The sequence below is a fragment of the Nylanderia fulva genome, unplaced genomic scaffold, assembly GCF_048542155.1.
Source record: "Nylanderia fulva isolate GAGA-0341 unplaced genomic scaffold, ASM4854215v1 Scaffold6, whole genome shotgun sequence".
Classification (NCBI taxonomy): Eukaryota; Metazoa; Arthropoda; class Insecta; order Hymenoptera; family Formicidae; genus Nylanderia; species Nylanderia fulva.
The window spans coordinates 4,452,148-4,472,291 of NW_028190698.1; the positions used below are offsets into that span (position 1 = coordinate 4,452,148).

Here is a 20,144-nt window from a genome sequence, read left to right on the forward strand (position 1 = left end):
AAAATAAGGGATATCCATTTAATAAAATAATATCCATTTTATCATTGAAACATCTCGCGATATCTCACGCCTCTATCACGGCGATGGCGATGTCGGGATAGCCTGACCGCGAAGTGCCGTTTCCGTCTGTCCTTAAATTCGCGTAAAACGCAAATTTTTACAACTCGTTCGCGCAAGGGAGAGCTCCTTCCTTCCGTGCGTTTTCGACTCGTCAGTAACACAATGTTTTTCTTACTTGAACAAGCCGCCCCCTCGTAACGGTCAGTGGATTTCCCAAGCGGAAAAATCAACACGGCCAGTTAATTTCATTCCGAATTATGAGAATCGAGCCAACGATGACGTCCTGATTATTTCCTTTCGTGGCACGCACCGCCGTATGAGCTTCGCGATCTTTTTGAGAAAAAGATATTCTTAAAGCGCAATATAGGAAAATCTGTTGTAATTAAAGATAAAAATAGTTGCTGTAATTTTGTGTGTAAAGTATATCAACTTGAAAAGACAGATTTTTGTATTTCGTCAAAATATATGTCGATATTGTTTTAACAAAATATCAGTTAAACACTTATAAATAATTTCGACAAGTATATTACAAAATTAATTATACGATATTATTAGTAGAATATATATATATATATATATATATATATTATGATGACACATAATATTTTACAATCTTATTTAACAATTATTTACTCTATAACCGATATTTCTTTTCATAAGAACATTTAGAAATTGAGAAACCAAGTTAAAATAATAAATATTTTTTCTCTTTTTTTTTTTAAGACAAAGTAACAGTGATTCGCCATATTTGAGGATGTACGATCATCCGCGATAATGTGACTGTTCCGCTCGATCTACAAAGAACGAACCGCGGTACTTACGATCGGTACGTGGAAAAGTGGTGAGGCAGGACGAAGGGGAAATCGGGTTGCACGTTACACTTTCAGCGCGTTTTTATCAGGTCGAGAGGAGCCAATGAAGTTCTCTTTCGTTCGGTCTTTATGGAACCATCTCCGTTTCCACGTTCGAGCCGACAAGAAATATAAACCGCCGTCGCGCTGTCGCTAACGCCGAACGCACGAACCGATACTTTTTTCACCCTATTTGCGCTTATTCCCGGCGAATTCATTCGACAGACAATGGCCAATGAATGGCCAATCGAGGCACGTAAAGTTACAACACACAGTTTCGAGCAAAATCTAGGATATTGAAAGAAGCACCGTGAAAATAATTGCCATCCTACTCTCTCTTTTTCTCCTTTAATTTATTCAACAGATTCATTCAACAATAAAAATTCGTAAAACATATAACGATAAGAGAATTGGAGAAAATCTATTAATAATAATTCAATAAATAAAATTCATAAATTAATTTCTAAGTAGAAAATTCAAACAATATTTTATAATATTTTTATGTACACGTAGTTTTCACTTGAAGAATCTTTCACGTGCAGACAGCACGTATATATGTATATTGAGAATATAAAAATATTATAATATATACAAGAGAGATATTGAGACGAGAGAGAGTATATAACACGCACGTTAGCTAGAGATGATTAACGTCGTTTGGATCTACCGAGGGCATCGGACACGTAAATCCACGTCACCGGCATGTAAAGTTTAAGAAGTCGCCAGTTTTCTTGCCTCACATATCCCGGCTGAGAAAAAAAAGAGCGGTGCTCACAAGTCAAAGTGAAAGGGTTCGAATTACGTATAGGATTTTCAGAGAAAATGAGGGAGGGAGAAAGAGATAATAAATGGTACGCATCGATGCATTTCCAAGAGGGGGATGCTTAGATATCGATGGGAGGTATTATCATAAACACGTGAGAAACCCGAATTGATTTCCAGATCGCGGCGTTGATTTCCCTCGGAGGGAGAGATAATTAGTCACGGCCCCGTGGATTCTCCCGCATACGCCGTAATTATTTTTATAATCAGCTGTCGTCGCGCTTTCCCGGTAATCTATTCGCATCGAATGCGCATCATCGCGAGCTCGCACAGCTAATTATTGCGGGAAAATGTATAAAAGGACGCGAAGAGAAGGGTCAATGCAAGAGAAGCCTCTCGCAAGAGAGGGCTTCATATGCGCGGGACATATAATCTACATAATTAAAAGGAGGATCTGATAATTGTCGGCAGCACAATTACACGTTGCGCGCGCGATATTAATTTGCACAGCCATTAATTTAGTGACCGGCATCGCAGGAAAATCTATTCCGTGCACGTCAAATGCGAGAGTGGTCGGATCGGTGTGACCCTCGGCAAAAAATCCGCTCGATAGCTCGATAATTATTGGTAACAACGTGGGATATGGGTTCGTTAAATCTCGCAGAATGAAATCTCTTTCGAGAATTTCTTTCTGACGATAGTGACTCATTTTATGTGTATGTAAACGTATGTATATATTAGATTAACTACGTGCGTTTACACAAGAGTATCGGACTTTGAGTTGTATCTGCTATGTTAGACTTTCTCACGGAAGATGTTATTAAATAATTTAATCTAGATGTATTAATCATTTCTAATTTGTTCTTTACATAATTCGATAAGCGTGTAAGCAGATATGATTAAATTAAAGATTAGACACATCTGTTATGAAATTTCCGCGAAAAAATATAAACGATTTAACAATGCATCTATTATATAATTTTCAGGATAGTATTATCGAATTTTAATTATTTCTTTAAATAAGATTTAAAAAAACAAGATTTCATCAAAAAACTGTTTTCCACTACACGCGTGCGAGATTTTCTTCATCATTATCACGTATAATATCATTTGATTACATCTATCATTCATAATATATGAATCACACAAATATATATGTATTAATTAAAGAAGAATTAATGAAATGTATGTGCAATAGAAATGTATTAATAAAACAAAGATATCAATACACATGTATAAGAAATAATATAAATAAATCGTAGTTGCACAAAAAATTAGCGTTCTATGTATAAACACGAGGTGACTAATTGTTAAAAATTATGATCGAACTTAGATCTTAATCGCTCGTTAATGGATACTGAGTCGTCAACACTCTACCTAATTGCCATCATTAATTATTAACGGCCACGTTAAATAGCTATTAAACGATTATAAGTGACAATAAAAAAAATTAAACCAACTGGTCACGTTTTCGCGGAGAAAACTCAATTGTGTTTGTATGAAATCGCATAAATTATCGGAATTTTATCTGACAGCGACAATTGTGAATATGTAATTGCGACTCGTAAATACTTTATTCCACGATTTCATGGCTCACAAATGGTGCAATTGAGAAGAACGATAAAATCGTATAAAGCACACGCATAATGGCATCGCTCGGGGCGCCGAAAGTAATTGACTATCATCTGCGAAAAACCAGTCAAGTCATACGTTGTCAAAATCGAATTACATTCACGCATGATTGCGCATTACGTCCATTAACATTATTATATCCATTCATGACCGAAAAAAAATATCGTCCCCATCAGAAGAAAGAGAAGAAAGAGAGAGAATACATATTTACAGATATCATAATGTTTGAAATACGAGTTAATATCATTTTCAAAGCGGTGTTTTAAAAATTGAAAAGCTTTTCTTTTATATAAATTCTATATGTATGCATATATATATCTACTTATATAGGCATCTATTTATCTATAAATATATCAATATGCATCTCAGCTTTTTGTGTTGGATGATAAAATCAATTAAACTTGTCTCAGGAAAATCATCGAATATTATTTTCACGCAAAGAAACCTCCGTAATAGTACAATTTGAAAGTCTTCATTAATATAAACAACGTTTTGTTATAGTTCCTAGACCATTTAATAATACACGCTCAGGCTTTTTACGAACAAATCATTTTCACAGATTGACACGCCGGATTACTTTCTTGTCAATTTAGTCGCGGCACGGGTTCGTCAGTTTTTCTCATCTACTATCTGCAATGTTCGTAAGAACATGCACGAAGCGAATTGAAAGATTAACTCGATAATTCATTATAGTTGTTGGGGAAGCAATGCGGAGAGGAACGAAAAATAAATTATAAAACAAAGTAAATAGATTTGGGAGGACCGATCGGATTAAATTTAAATTTACACTTATTTCGATCTAACCTTCGAAAATTACTATCTTTAGAAAGTGATTTACTTTCATTCCACATCATATGTTTATATACACGACTTCTGGCGGTATCCCGTCGTTTGCCGTCGGTACTTATACTATACAATGGTAATATTGTATTAAATTGTAGCTTGGAATAATTCAAATTTTGAAGGCAAGTTTGTGTGTCTAAATAAAATTTGCATTTGTACTCATTGCAAAATAATACGACATGTACCTATTACTTTATTGCAATTAAAAAATATTATTGTATATGATTGTAAGAATTAAAAAAAATTATTTAGCAGAATATATTAATATTTCAGAGCTAATAAGTACAAATAAATTTTATAAAATAAATATTTGAAGAATTATTATTTTACAATGAATTATATTATACATATGTACGCGCGTATAATCGTATTGTACGCCTATTTGTACGTTCAAAGTAAACGACAATACGTGGAAACACAACGTGTGACGCGGATACGATACTTTTCCTTTGAAATATCAAGTTCATTGCCACCGTGCGATTATCCAGGTATTAATCTTCATCTGCGAGCACTTACGACGTTATTATTGTGCCGGCTATGAGTATAATCAACGTCGCAAAAAAAAGGAAGAAGTTATTCCAGGTTTTTGTACGTCACAACAGTATTAAAGACGGAATTTACCATATTGAGTAATTGACGTTCGAGATAATATATTTGTTTCATACTGAAACGAGAGTGTAAAGAGAAAAAAAAACTACACGATATTAGGTCGTTAATGATAAATTATACTTCTTTTTGTAACGCATCAAACCGTATTGTCAAATGTAAAGCTAATTTGTCACGCAATTAGCATTGATCCCATAAATAATGTCAAATAGCTGCATCTTGTCTTGCACATACTAGATAATATTGTCTTTTTTTCAATGACGATTTAATGGTTCGAGATGAAGTATTAGCATGCAAACGTCGCTATTTTGTCGCGGACGTAATGTATAAAATGTACGTGAGATGAATAATAGTGCAGTAGATAATATACACAACTGGTCAGACGCGACAATCAGTACTTCTTTCGCAATAAAAGCTCCATTTATATAAAGAGTTTAAAAATACCTAAGTATTTTTAAAAATTATTATTTTAAATTGTATAAGTTTATGCAAATTTACACTTCTAAAATTAATTTTTTAAAAAGCCAATATATTTTTCTTAAAATATAATTTTCTAACGTGAAAAATACGATAAATTATTTATCGTGTGTTATATATTTGTTTTGATATATGTATGAGTTTATGATTCACAAATCATTCTACATTCTGTACAATACGCGTCAATGTTTATACTATGAAAACGAAATTTTAGGGTATGGCCTAAAATTGTTGCGTTTTTGTAATATAATCGATAATCGAGGAAAAAAATTTTAGGCGGATTATCGCAAAAGCCTATTTAAATGGTCTTGGTATTCATGTATACGTTCTCCAATAGGCTCGCAAGAATTTTTGTTTACATTCCTAAGGTTCCCGGTAAGAGGCGGCAACATTTCGCCTCGTTTACCCCTCGTCGTATAAATGTCAAAAAGGAGAAATACCGCACCGCTTGTGAGCGTGCGATCAGCAACAATTCGACCGGAAAATAAACGGGATCAAAAGCACCACAGCAACAATAGCCAAACTACTCTTTATCGTATGGGGAAGCATAATGTCGCATACAACAAATACATTTCGAAAAGTGATAACAGATTTACGCATTTATATCACGTATTTTAAAAGCTTTTATAAAAATATACATTACGATTTTTATTTAATTATCCTATATTTGATAGATTTCAGTTATCATTTGCCACAAATTTTCAATCTTTAACAATAACAATATATATATTATTAATTATAAAAATTTCGAATAAATCACTTTGTGAAAATAACATTATATGTTATTTGTCAAATTTAAGAAAGGATTTATTTTTATGTTTTATCTAATTAACTTTTCTCTATCTATAATTCGCAAAACTTTATTTGTCATTGTAATTAAATATAATATTAATGAAGAAGGTTATCTTTAAATTTTCGTTACAAGAAAATTGATATTAAACATAGAATTGTTATAAAAATTTGAAATACAGTAAAGACAAAGTATAGCTTCTCTATATAAACTTTTACAAATTTCTTTCTAATTTATGAAATTATTCTCTCAAATTTTTTTTCACCTCATCTACGGTTTCAAATTCCCAAATCGCGAATTATTCAATTTTTAATTTTGCATTATCTATATTCGTACGTATATCTGATTTCAAAATTTCGAGCCACGCGAATTAAGTATTAACTCAAAACCTTAGAGACTTAAGATTGCGGGAAATCAAGTTTCGTGTTCTCAACGTATATTTATCATCAAGCGTGCCAGAGATATTCATCTCATGTTGACATTACACGCGATCTTTATATTTAACGAACGAAAATCGGGAGAGTCGAACGACTGCATTTAAACGCGTGATGACAAAAAATTCAAATAATTAAAAATCTCGTACAGACAGATCTCGCTCATAGAAATCTCGCACAATACGAAGATTATATCCAGAATGGGTTACATCCTGGGGATTATATCCTGAATACACACCAATTTTTTTGGTGTATATTTCCTCCGATTCTACAGATATAAGAGAAAATCTCGTATACAGTGTGGCACTTTACCTTGCTCTGGACGTAATCGAGGGCGAGCATGCAGTCGGAGTATCCACTCTCGGTCTTGATGGTGGTGGCACCCTGGCCAGGCCCGGTCGAACAGAATCCCGAACCCACTACGCCGACAGGACCGCCAAGGCCAGCTGCCGCGGCGGCCGCGACGCTGTCCCGGTACCAGGGATACATGAGTTAATCTTGAAGAAGAATACACTATTTTCCGTGAAAGTCTTCTCACAAAACTCTCGTGTCGTCCCGAGTTCCGAACGGAAACACTTTCGAACACGTCACGTTTCTTCTTATATATATATATATATATATATATTTATTTCCCTCTTCCTCCTCCTTTTTTCCCCGACAATGTACGTCCGATGTGCGACGCACCTCGCCGGCGACGATATCACTGCACCGGGAACGAGGCCGCGATGTTAGAGTCGCGATATCTCGCGCTCGCGCACTGAGGATCGACGCGGTTCTCCGTTTCGAGAACGGAGCTATCGAGGGAAGAAATCGCGCGCGGATTGCCGAGGACGATCACATGACGTTCGTGACACACGAACGATATATAGTCTCGAGACACCGCACTCTTTCTCTCTCTTCGATCACGCCGCGAACGGAAGTCGCGTGCCGCGCGTTCCTCGTCGGAGCCGAGATCGTCCTCGTCGGCCGGTCATCGACGTCGCTCGACTCGCTCGCTCGCTGCTGCTCGTCCGAGCGTGAACACGTCCGACACCGCACTGCGTCGTCTTCTTCTCGAGCGTCCCTCGCGCGATATATATATTAAACGTAAACACGGGGCGTCGAGCCGGCTCGACCTTGCGTCAAGATTGTTCCCGTCTCACTCGTCGATTTGGTGTTTACCTTTTTTCGCAGCACAATTTCGCGGAGCGTTCCTCTTCGAGGTCGCCGGCGAAATTCACTCCCCCGGAGATGACTAGATATCGCACGTACGAATTTAATCTTCCCGCGGAATGTGTTTGGGTTTTCGCGAGCCCGCGCGCACGCGGCCGCGTGTCGCGCGTCCGCTCGCACTCTTGTTTCCTGTGCTGTGGAAAGTGACGGCGTGGTGTCTTCTGACGGAGCACGCAGCCTTCCTCCCTCCACACGCAGAAGTGGTAGTTGTTCGCCGAGATTTCGCTCTCTTCGCGGAGCAAAGGATGATCACGCGCCGATCGACGACGACGACGACGACGACATCTCGCTCTCCTTCCGGCGTTTCGATCGATCGATTCTGCTTATATGGCGATCGTCGAGTCGATCATCTCCACCAAGCACCGTTCTTATCCTCGAGATGATCATTCATAATACACTCACTCGCGCGAAGCATAGTCCCCTAACCCTAATTTCGAAATCCGCGGCGCGACTCGAGCGCTCGCGGACCGCGCCATAATTCGCGAGCGATTGATTATTATGCGAGACGGGACGCGAACGCGCGGAAAATGACGCCTCGCCGTCTTCCCTCGCTGGATTTTTTCCTCCCCCTATCCCGCGCTGTCCGTCTCTCTTTCTCTCTCTCTCTCGTTGACGAGCGAATCCTCACTTAGAGAGAATTCGCGGTATAATAATACCGCAACTTTTCTTCGGCTATTTCGTTGGGGAGCGCTCGCGCCAACCCCCCCGTTTTTTATCCCCGCGTGCGGCTGTCCGACCCGGGACGCGTACAAAAAAACACGCAATCGCGGCGGCAAAGCCCGGATATCGTGAACCGTGAACCGCGGACGCGGTTTCAGCACTGACGCGGGAGCCGCGATTCGAACGACCGTTCGGCCGGGCTCGGCCGTCTCCGCCGTCACTCGGGGATTTCCCTCACTGTTCCGCCGTCACTCGCTCGTGCCGCGTTCGCGGGGGAAGAACGCGGCCTGCCGCGCGGAAGGGTGGACAAGTGGGGATGGGATGTTGTATACGCGGCAAGTGTTGACTCTTTCTCTCTCCCTTTTCACGAGCGAGCTGTCTCTTTTTTCCCTCTTTCTTCCCCCTTACGTGCCGGACACCAAAGTGGGAGCAACAGCTTCTCCCAAGCACGACGCTCGAACGATACTAGTCTCATTCGGATAGGAAGAATTCTCCTTCACGGAAACTAAAATTAGCGAAATTTTAGCTGTCCATGTATCACACGTGAAATTTAGCTATCATATGCCTAAATTTGAGCTATGACAGCTAATATTTTTTGTATTACACGTGCAGGCAAAGTGGCACTTTGTGTGCGTGTTTTCTGTGCGGAAAGCGGCCGATTTCCCACGCCGCCATCTAGCGGCGACGCGATGAGTGAATAATAAGCCGCATTCAAAGCCATTGCCTACGGTTGAGCCGCGTTCAAAGTCATTGTCCACGGCTGAAGCCGTAGGCAATGTATTGAACACGGCTATTCCCGCACCGTGCCGCCGCAAGATGGTGGCGTGCGATCGGCCACCTCGCGCACAGAAAACGCGCACAAAGCCACTTTGCCTGCACTTGTAATACAAAATAACTTAGTATGTGTATCACGTGCGGATTGACAATTGTTCACTCGTGTGGGGTGGTCCATCCCCCGCACTCGTGACCAATTGTCAACTTTCCGCACTTGATACACAATATACTATTAGCTATTACATTCTTCGTTAAGCTATGGCTAAAAAATATTAGTTGCCACAGCTAAAAGAGTGATGGCAAACTTCGCCCATTTTTGGGACCTCGAATTTCAAACTTTTTTTTCATGGCAAATACTATTAGGTGAAACATTAATCCCAGTAAAATTTCAAGATAAGCATAGGCACGGTTCCGGAGATACAAGGGGGAAAGAGATGATTTTTAGTCAGTTTTATGAGAAATTATCACTTTCACTTCTATCTAAGGAACCGTGCCTATGCTCATCTTGACATTTCTCTCGGATTAATGTCTCATCGTATAGTACTATTTGGCATAAAAAAAAGTTTGAAATTTGCCATCACTCTTTAGGCATGATAACTAAATTTCAAGTTGTAATATATGGACAGCTAAAATTTAGCTGTGGTATAGCTAATTATTTTTTTCCGTATTCCTATTTCGTAAGTTTCAGAATTTATTTATTGTTAGAGCGATTGAATTTGATTATTTAATAAATGATAAATTGATGTAAAAGAAAATTATATTGTATTCGATGTGACATTTAACATTTAAATTTCAAATCTCATTTGTTCGTTTCTTTTTTTTTAATGGATGATTAATTTTGTAAAATACAATATAAATGTTAATGCAATTCTCTCTTATTGTTATTATCATACCTTGTATTATGAAATTGTAATTAAATTCATGATTGATGACTTCTCACATACACATATTCATGTAATTTTCAGAAGACTTTGCTTAGACCGATTGAATTTGATAATTTAATAAATAAAAAAATTAATTTAATATGTTTAATGTTTTGATATGTAAATTCCAAACACATTCGTTCGTTAGAAAAGAATGAATAATTTCACAAAATACAATCTAAATGCAATTCTCTCTTATTATTATTATCATATCTTGTCTTATAAAATTGTAATATTCATGATTGATTACTTGTCGAACATATTCTTGCAATTTTCGGGAAAAAACTTTGCTTAGACCCATTGAATTTGATGATTTAATAAACAAAAAAAATAAATAAATTGACACAGAGACAATTATATTATATTTAAAATGTTTTGACATGTCAATTTTAAACACATTCGCTCGTTAAAAAAAAGAGTGATTAATTTCACAAAATACAATCTAAATATAAAAAATGCAATTCTCTCTTAGTGTTATCATCGTATCTTGTATTATGAAATTGTAATATTCATGATTAGTTACTTGTCGAACATATTCTTGCAATTTTTAGGAAAAGACTTTGCTTGGATCTATTGAATTTGATGCTTTAATAAACAAAAAAATAAATTAATTAACACATAGAGACGATTATATTATATTTATAATATATTTTAGTGCGTAAACTCTAAACATTTGGTTCGTTTAAAAAAAAAAAAGAACGATTAATTTTATAAAATACAATTTAGAGACAATTCTCTCTTATTGTTATTATCGTATCTTGTATTGTAAAGTTATAATTAAATTCATGATTAATGACTTGTCAAACATATTCTAATCGTGAAAAAAATGAGATAAATAACATGTGCATTGAATAATTATGTATGTCATGTCGTTAAGTCAAGATGTTGTAAATGCAATTCATCAGTCGCGGTGTCAATAATTATACGGATCGTTCTTCTTCGCGTATATGCACGCTGTGCAACCGTCAATTTTCGCGGAGAGGAGAAAATAATTGACACGTCCCAAACGACCATTCCCGTAGCGAACCCTCGAATTCGCAAGTACGCAAAAACCTAGCTGAATCACCGCGCGTCGACCTTGACGAGTAAAAATCTCGGATCTCGTGAACACGGAAGGACGAGATTCTGACCTCTCGCGACCTAATTCCACGGCATCGTCCTCAGCGTGGAGAAGCTTGGGAAAGGTCGCGAACGCTGTGAAACATCATGCAAAAACCCGCCCCTGAAATGGTTCACGAATTCCGGGGGAATTTCTTCGGGCAGACACGAAAGGGAAAAAACGGTTCTAGGATAAAAAGTCATCCATCGCGGGAGGGTTCGGTGAACCCACGCGGATACATTTTAACAAGCTGACGTCCTTCTCTCGTCCGTGTCTGCAACTTCGAACGACAGTCGATTTAAGCGTTTTGCATACAAATTGCGACCGCTTATTCGGGACGGACATTAAAAGGAAGATGCGTCAAGGTTAAGGTTTTATTAGAGTCCATTCCTGTCGTCTCGTTATATTTTATTTTAATAATAAGTATATAAAAAGCTACGCGAATTGCGAATCCGGATCAATTTGTATTGGCGAAAGAATGTAATGACTCGCGTGAATTTTATGGATTCTAATGCAATATTTAAATTAGCAGTTTATTGAAATTAAATTCTATTCTAATTCTGAGCCTACTCTTATTGTTACACTTTACCATTGACCTTGAATCGTATGTCCACTCCGCCAAGTTTGGATAAAAAGGGGAGGATGTATGAGAAGCGATGTCGCCAACCCCCGTGGCGTGGACCAATAAAAGGAGCTATAACCACAAATCTTATCGCCGGAGACGAAGAAAGACTAAAATAGGGTTGATGGTCATGGTTAGAGAGGGTCATGGAACTCTCGGTGCTCCACTTTCTTAAATGCGTATTTATTACCAGTAATAATATTATATCTTCATAGGTCAGTGAAACCAAACGCGAATCCGTGAAAGACGATGTCCGCGAACTTCGTTCTTGAGACATTAATAAATTTATAATATATATGTATACATAATTGCTTCATTTTTGTTGCAAAATATATACGCGAGTGTTTAGTTGGCTTAAAGGTGCAAAAGTTAAAAAAATCTTAATATTTCTTTCACATACTAATCGTATGTATCATTATTGTAAGATTGCTGTAATTTTATTTTATGAAATTACAAGAAAAACAAGCGATCTCAAATATACACATTATTAATCACATATCGCATCTTAGATATGAAAATTAAATATATATTTGATTAAGCCTTTTTGAAGAATTGTATGGATTTAAAATAGGGAAAGAAGATAAAAAGAAATAATGTGTATATCGGTATATCATAAAATATCTCAATCTCTTTAATGGCAATACTTATCTGATATAATCAGAAAAATCGAGCGATACTGTGGATTCATTTACTGGCCATTAATAGATACTCTATCCTTCCTTCTTCTCGAAGAGAAGAGCTCAAATATATACATTATTAATCACATATCGCATCTTAGATATGAAAATTAAATATATATTTGATTAAGCCTTTTTGAAGAATTGTATGGATTTAAAATGGGGAAAGAAGATAAACACGTGTGTATATCGGTATATCACAAAATATATACATTATTAATCACACATCGCATCTTAGATATGAAAATTAAATATATATATTTGATTAAGCCTTTTTGAAGAATTGTATGGATTTAAAATGGGGAAAAAAGATAAACACGTGTGTATATCGGTATATCACAAAATATATACATTATTAATCACACATCGCATCTTAGATATGAAAATTAAATATATATATTTGATTAAGCCTTTTTGAAGAATTGTATGGATTTAAAATGGAGAAAGAAGATAAACACGTGTGTATATCGGTATATCACAAAATATCTCAATCTCTTTAATGGCAATACTTATCTGATATAATCAGAAAAATCGAGCGATGCTGTGGGTTCATTCACTGGCCATTAATAGATACTCTATCCTTCCTTCTTCCCGAAGAAAAGAGCTATGAAAACGCGAGCGACGTTGTCGACCCCCGCGGAGTGGCCCAAAAACAAGCTATAACCACAAATCTTATCGCCGAGGGGAAGGGTGAAGAAGAAGAAGACCTCAAGGGGGGTTGCTGGTTAGGTTAAAGGGGGAGTTCGTTCCACCTTCCGAGCTACCTAACAAGTAGCTTGTAAGAAGAGCCGTTTCGCCCGGTGATTCGTGCTCGTAGAGCTGCTGCCGCTGCCCCGAGGAAAAACTGCGACACGGTTTTTCGGCCAATGGGGTTCTTCCTCGAAGTTCAAGGCCATTCTCAAAGATAGCTATGGCATAGAGGAGAGCAAGGGGAAAGGGGGTAGGAGAGGGGAGCTTTTTTGTTTTCCATGCTCTGGCACTGCTATGAGGGCGACCGACAGACCGACAGACCGACCCCGTTGCTGCCCGGCTTTACGTCTCGCTCTTCACTGGCGCCAGACCGTTTTTTGGTTGCCCCGTTCTCCACGGTGACACATCGACGAATCTTAATATACATAGATTTTTTGGAAGATTGGGATCGAGTTTAGATTACAAGAATTTCGTATCCACCGAATCGCCGATCGTTTCAATCAATGTATTCGATCAAGACGCATGCAGGATGCAAAAAGATAGTTGAAGAAAGCTATGCTACAGCCGATGGCCACTAATATGAAGTAATACAATTGTCATTGGAGTAACTTATAATTAAATGCAAATTGCTATTACCGTGTATACGACACGCATTGTTGATACAATTGCACAATGATAATGTATCAAAAAGTTTTAATTTCTTCGTCACGTATAATTTTTGTACCAAATTAGCTTTAGATCAAAATTAATTTTATTACACTTGAGTTTAAAATTATCTTGCATTATCATATATTATTACAAAGAATGAATCTTCTCACATTTAAATTAAATGGAAATTATTTTTTCGTGAACTTTGTCTTAAATGTCATAATTCGATTACGAGTCCTACGTAAATTATTGTAGGCAAACTTCAAACTTTAATCTTCAGAAATAAGTGTGAGTTATCTTTAATCATCGCTGGCGACTTAAGTTATTTAAATATTTAATCTTCAAAGTTCCTCCAATAAAAGAATAGATTATCTATCTAATCATATAGATTATTTTTATCTGTATTTATCTCTTTCACGATAAATATAGAATAAGATAAGATAAATCATAATTTTTTCAAGATGTTCGATGTAAGAACAATTCGAGTCATCGTCAGCGAGTTAAATTTTTGATATTCTCTCATAAAGACCAAAGAAAAAGTAAATCGTGAAATGTCTTTAAAAATCCTTCAACGACTTGTTCAATGGCGCCCGGTCGATCGGCCATGTTGTCTTAAATGAGCAAGGCGAAAAGGGACATGGAGGACGGACCGGAGCAATGTAGCAAGAAATCATGAAACGGAGTAAAAGGATGGAGACAGAGATTAATGAGAAATGAATCTAACAGAGAAAAGGACGATGGAAGAAGCCCAACTTGAGTCGAAGACCACGACAGCGTGTATAAACGGCCTTTTAGCGTGGACGTGTAACATTGAACAGAATATAAGGCAGATATTACAGAGCATCTAAAATATCTCAAGTCAGCATTAAACTCTGTTAAAAATCATTTTACAACAATCTCGATAATTTACTGTAAAGTTACTTTGTCACTTGAGCGACATCTTCGTCATTCTTGCGTTTGGAAAGAAAAATATCTATAAAAGCTAATAATGTGTGTATATGTAAAGAGTTAAAATATTTATGTACCGCCATAATTATTCAATAAATAAATGTGTTTTACACTGCCAAATCTCAAGGGACTTGTGATAAATGTAAAGATCGCGATAGTTAATTTTATGCGCACTTTTCGTGTTTCGAGAGGAAGCTTCCGATTTTGATGACAAATCGTCGAAAGCGAAATATGTAGAAATATATCGATTATAAAAAGAAACGATGACACGAGTCGCGCTGGCAATCGCGAGCAGACGCAATTCGAGCATTTTCATACGGGTTAACGATAACGCTGATCCGTGTTTCGGTTGCAGCGGACCTCATGCATAATTAATTAAATGGATATGCGCTTTCGATTGCAGTCGAGCAGGCACGAGCGTACACGAAGCGGCCAAGCCTTCCACTCCTCCCAGGGGGTTGGCTCGTTTCATTTAGAAAATGAAATTGCGCGGGGGCGTGCTCCCTCTTCGAAAGCGAACATGCGCACCTCGCTCACCTCATCCCTCACCTAGGTGAGCGGAGGACCAGAGCTTCGATCCTGCACCGTCCAGAGGAGTCCTTGTATCGTGTATATGTGTGTATATATATATATATATATAGCCTGCGATTCCTCCCCGTATATATTACAAGGAAAATGGTGGCGTTTTTTGCACCCTATCGCGCTACTCGCTGCTCTGCGCTTTAAAGTGGACCTACTTTGTTTATTGCTGTTTTAATCGTGTTTATTCGGCCGTTTTTAACAGAGATTCTGACGCGAATAATTGCAGCAGTTACAGCTTTTCTTGAAAATGCAATGGCATTACGACGACATCCTTTCATTAAAAAATACGTCATTGGTATATGCGCAGAAGTGGTATGGCGCAGATTTCAAGCGATTCGAGGGAAAGTGTCATGTATAAATATTGTTTTCATTTTAGCTCTATAAACACATCTGAAATCATATATAGATTTGAATGAAAAATATTCTCGTATTATTCCTATCTGCATTGTTGCCTTGTGTGAAATGAGATAAAGTATACCATTGATAAATACATGATAAATTCCGAATTTATATCAAAAACGCGCGCGCAGGCAATTCGATTCTCGTAAATAACGCGATATGCACAATAGAAACTAGGTAAATTTGAATGTTGGATTTGGTCGTCCGGCGTGATAAGGGTATAGCGAGATGGTTGCATTCTACAATTCCGAGAGAGAAGGGGTAGATAATCCAGGAGGTGCGGAGAATAACGGAAAGCAGCCATGCGCGTCTGACTGCCATCACGGTATTCTGCCCCTTCCTAACTTCTATAACGTGGAGGATAGGTCAGAGGTCGATCTCGTGGAAGAAGGCACTGACCACACCTGTTCTGAGATAACGCAAACCCGTAAATCAGAAGCTTTTACAAAAGTGTCTACGAAGAGAAGTAGTGATTCGAATGAATTTCATGTATTTTTCGATGCACGCAATTGGATGTAACTTGAGATGCATAAATAAAAGAGAGCGAAAAGACATTAGCCAGGTTCGTCGTAGGCGGTGTAGAACATTCGGAGAAGAAACGATGGTGCGAAATACAGAAAGCTTGTCTCTCGGTCGAGCGGAGAACGAACAACGAACGCGTTTCTCGCGGAGGAACAAGGACACCGAGCACCAAGGCGCGAGCAACCCCGGCGCGGTACTCCAAATACGTAGATCGTTCGTGAGAAAGACAGCGATTGCGCGGATGGAGCTGGTGGAGAAGAGCGAGGATGGGGAGTGTGGAATAAGGAGGAAAGCTAAGTCCAAGCGAATGTAACAAGATGGAGAGTTAGAGAAAGGATGACGGAGACTCGTCTGGAGAACTCGAGAGAAATTAATGAAAAATATCAAGATACGGTGGAGGAAAGAAGCTGAAACGAGAGCTGAAATGTAGAGACATAGCTGGTGAGAGGAAGACAACGAGGTTGGGATGGAGAGGGAGAACGGCGAGAAAGAGGGAGCGATCGGAGAGGGATCGAAGGGGAAAGAGAAAGAGAAAGAGGGACAGCTCCGATGAGTAGTCGATGAGGAAGGTTGCCTCTGTCGGAACACTCTGGCAGAGGCGTTACTGCGGCTGCGTTTCTCATTGGTCGGGCATAAACTGGTCTGGTTACACCCATCGCAGGCGCAAGCAGAAAAAATGCGGCTCTCCCCCAGAAGGAGGAAAGCGAGCGAGCAAGGAGCCGAGAGGTGGCCGATAAAGACAGGTTCGTAGATACAGAATGAGAAAGAGAAAGAGAGAGAGAGAGGAGAGGGTGAAGGTGGAGAATGAGAAGGAGAAGGAGAAGGAAGAGAAGAGAACGAAGAAGCCGGACAGGAGCTGGTTCCGAGCATTACACAGGATGGCGAGAGTCCTGCGTGTGTTTGGCAACCCCGCCCGAGGGTTGACTCCCGGGTACCATCGGCCCTTGGTGCCGCCATTACGCCAAGAAACCCCCTTTTACCCTCCCGCTCCTCTCTCGCAACCCTCCCTGAGAGGACTCGCGAGACGCGAGCGAGAAACCCGGATTTTATCCCTTAATGTAGTACGGAGTACTTTTTATAATAAATACGAGAAGATGTAAATGTTTTCGAAACATTTTATTAAATGCACCAATTCTCATCGAACCTGATTGAATCTGGGTTTTTTCATCAAACGGTACGGTTGCAATAATATTCACCAATTAAGTAAATACAAACGGTGTATCTTAATTCATTTCATTATTATTGTTTAAATTCAATATCAATTTCTCTCTTTTACTATGTTTAACAGATGTTATTTTTTATTTGAAAATAATATCATCAAATGATTGGATTGGATTTCTTTTTAAATCAAATCGTATGATTTTATAATAGTAGTATCCAGCAAGTAGATATACAGACAGTCAAGCACAGGCAGCGTATTTTAATTCATTCCCATCGCTGTTTGAATTAAATATCAATTTCTCTTTTATTATGTTTAACAGATTTTATTTTTTATTTGAAAATAGTATAACCAAATAATTGGATTTGATTTTTTTAATCAAATCGTGCGGTTATAATAGTAAGTATCCAGCAAGTAGATACAGTCAAGCACAAACAGCGTACTTTAATTCCTATCGCTGTTTGAAACATTAAATATTATATCATAAATTTTCGATTTTTAACGGATGTTCTTTTTTAGTCGAAAATAATGTAATCAAATGATTGGATTGGATTTTTTAAATCAAATTATATATGTAAATTTTATCGTACAGTTACAGTAGTATCTAGCAAGTATATGCAGACAGTCATAGACGCAGACATTTTAATTCAGTTCATTCCCATTGCAGTTTGAAACATTAAATATTAACTTTTCTTTTACTATGTTTAACAGATACTCTTTTCTATTTGAAAATAGTATAATCAAATGGCAAAATAAGAAGATATAAAAGTAATATATTTTTAATAGTAAATAATAAGTATGATATTGTGCGTTATCTTTACTCTCCTGATTGTCTTTAAAACATTTTCTTTTCGATAAAAATGTCTAAATAGGCTAAACTTTATTAATTAATTCTTATTAGGATTTCAGGTAGCATGCATGTTCAGAGTCTTAGTTGCAATTTTGCGACACAAAAAAAAGGGAATGTGTTTTTACCAAAAGTCAGTATAAGAACAAACACGAGATATATCGCTCGAACGATCATTTAATATTAATTAATTTTTGTTAAAACTTCCTTTCCTTGCGAGGAGACAACATTTATTTATGTGTTCTCAAGTATTGCAATAAATTACTGTCAACTTTAGCATATCATTGATGTACGAAATTATCATTTTCAAAATTAATCTTGAAATTAAAAACGTAGAAATATATGTTTCGATAAATATAATATTGCAAATAATCTACAACGTTAATACTAATTTGTCGCATCTTTAGATAATAAATAATTAATAATTAGTCATTTAGATATTATATTGTATATATTAATAATACCGAATAATAATAATTATTCAGTATTATTATTCAATAACTAGAAAATAATTAATTTAAAATTTGTATAATGTACATAAATATACGAATTTATATGCGCAAAATGTAATGCCATACAAACAGTCTAATTAATATGACATATTTCCTAACAGATGTATCATAACTCATAACATTATTGCGACAAACTGTGGAAAACGTGCTCGATCCTCTTTAAATCATTAGTGCATAGTTAGCACTGTTATCTATAATGCAACGAATCCGCATTGTCTTCCACGTATATGGCATTGCTGTTGATAATTACGGCATTGCGATGCAACTTCACCTTTTCCGAGCGTGGAATTTTCTATGAAATTGCAACACAGCTTTCTCGCACACTTAGTACTCAGGAAAGGGCGTTGACAATGTCAATGACACCCGGCTAGCAAAAGTAGAAATGGCAATCACGTACATTGCACAACCGCGCAACATCGTCTCGCAAGGAAGATAGGTATCCGCGCCGGATGAGCCGGAAACGAACGAGAGGTCGCGCTTTTTGTCGCGATCTAAGACCTGTCAAGTTTGTCAAGATCCGCTGAGATCGGATCTGTTTGCCGTAAAGTTGACGCTTTCTATCGATTATCAGCGCGTGCCAATAAAAAAAGTTTCTAAGCGACTACTCTTATCTGACAAATGATTGCGTCGATCATGTCCGATTTTATGCACTATTTTCGAAAACAAGTGCAGTTTTAACGGTGCCTTTAAAAAAATCTGTTTGTTCTTTAGAATATTTAATAATATATAAACAGGGAAGAAAGACAAGTTATTTAATCGCAAATAATATCAATCGATATATTGATAGAATCAATTCTAAATTAATCAGGTATTTCCTTTGCGAATAAGATTACGTTGTAGAAAGTTATCATTTTATTATAAGGTTTTGTTTTTTATTACAAAATTATCGATTAACATCATTTGCGGCACAACATTAAATCTATTTGACATTTATTCATTATATATGATATCTCGAGTAATAGTTTAATTTCTTCGGATAACGGTCTCTTAAAATGCAACGCACGAGTCATAAGATTTAAAGTTGATCGTCAATTTCTTGCCTCATCGCCTTTCCAAAAAGAGATGTAAGATTTCCTCCTCTCTCCTATCTCGGTGTATTGTTCTTTTTTGATCGGCATTTTCAAAGCCCGTAACGAAAACCTGATCACTGATGTTACAAATCCAATTTTCACGCCTAAGTTGTATAGTTTATCGTCGGCGATTCGAGATCTAGGTAAACCACTTCGAGATCCGACTGATCGGATAAATTAACTGTCACCCATCACGTTTAAACGAACGAGCAAGATTAACAAAACAAGTTTAATGTAACATGAGAAAATGAAAGATTGCGAATGTTGAAGAGTTACTACTATGTATCAACAACTCCGTGTGAAGTCGACTAAAGAAATCTTTTTTTACTAGCCTATATTAATTTT

At 37.3% G+C, this 20,144-nt stretch overlaps 1 protein-coding gene across 1 annotated transcript in view; it reads right to left on the reverse strand.

Annotated features, from left to right (window-relative positions):
- Positions 1 to 8,474, reverse strand: part of LOC114941639 (zinc finger protein rotund) — a 153,369-nt gene extending 144,895 nt beyond the window's left edge. The window contains exon 1 of the mRNA XM_029316699.2: positions 6,768 to 8,474. Coding sequence (XP_029172532.1) covers positions 6,768 to 6,944 — 177 coding nt within the window. The 5' untranslated portion in view covers positions 6,945 to 8,474. The remainder of the gene's footprint in view (positions 1 to 6,767) is intronic.
- Positions 8,475 to 20,144: the final 11,670 nt, after the last annotated feature.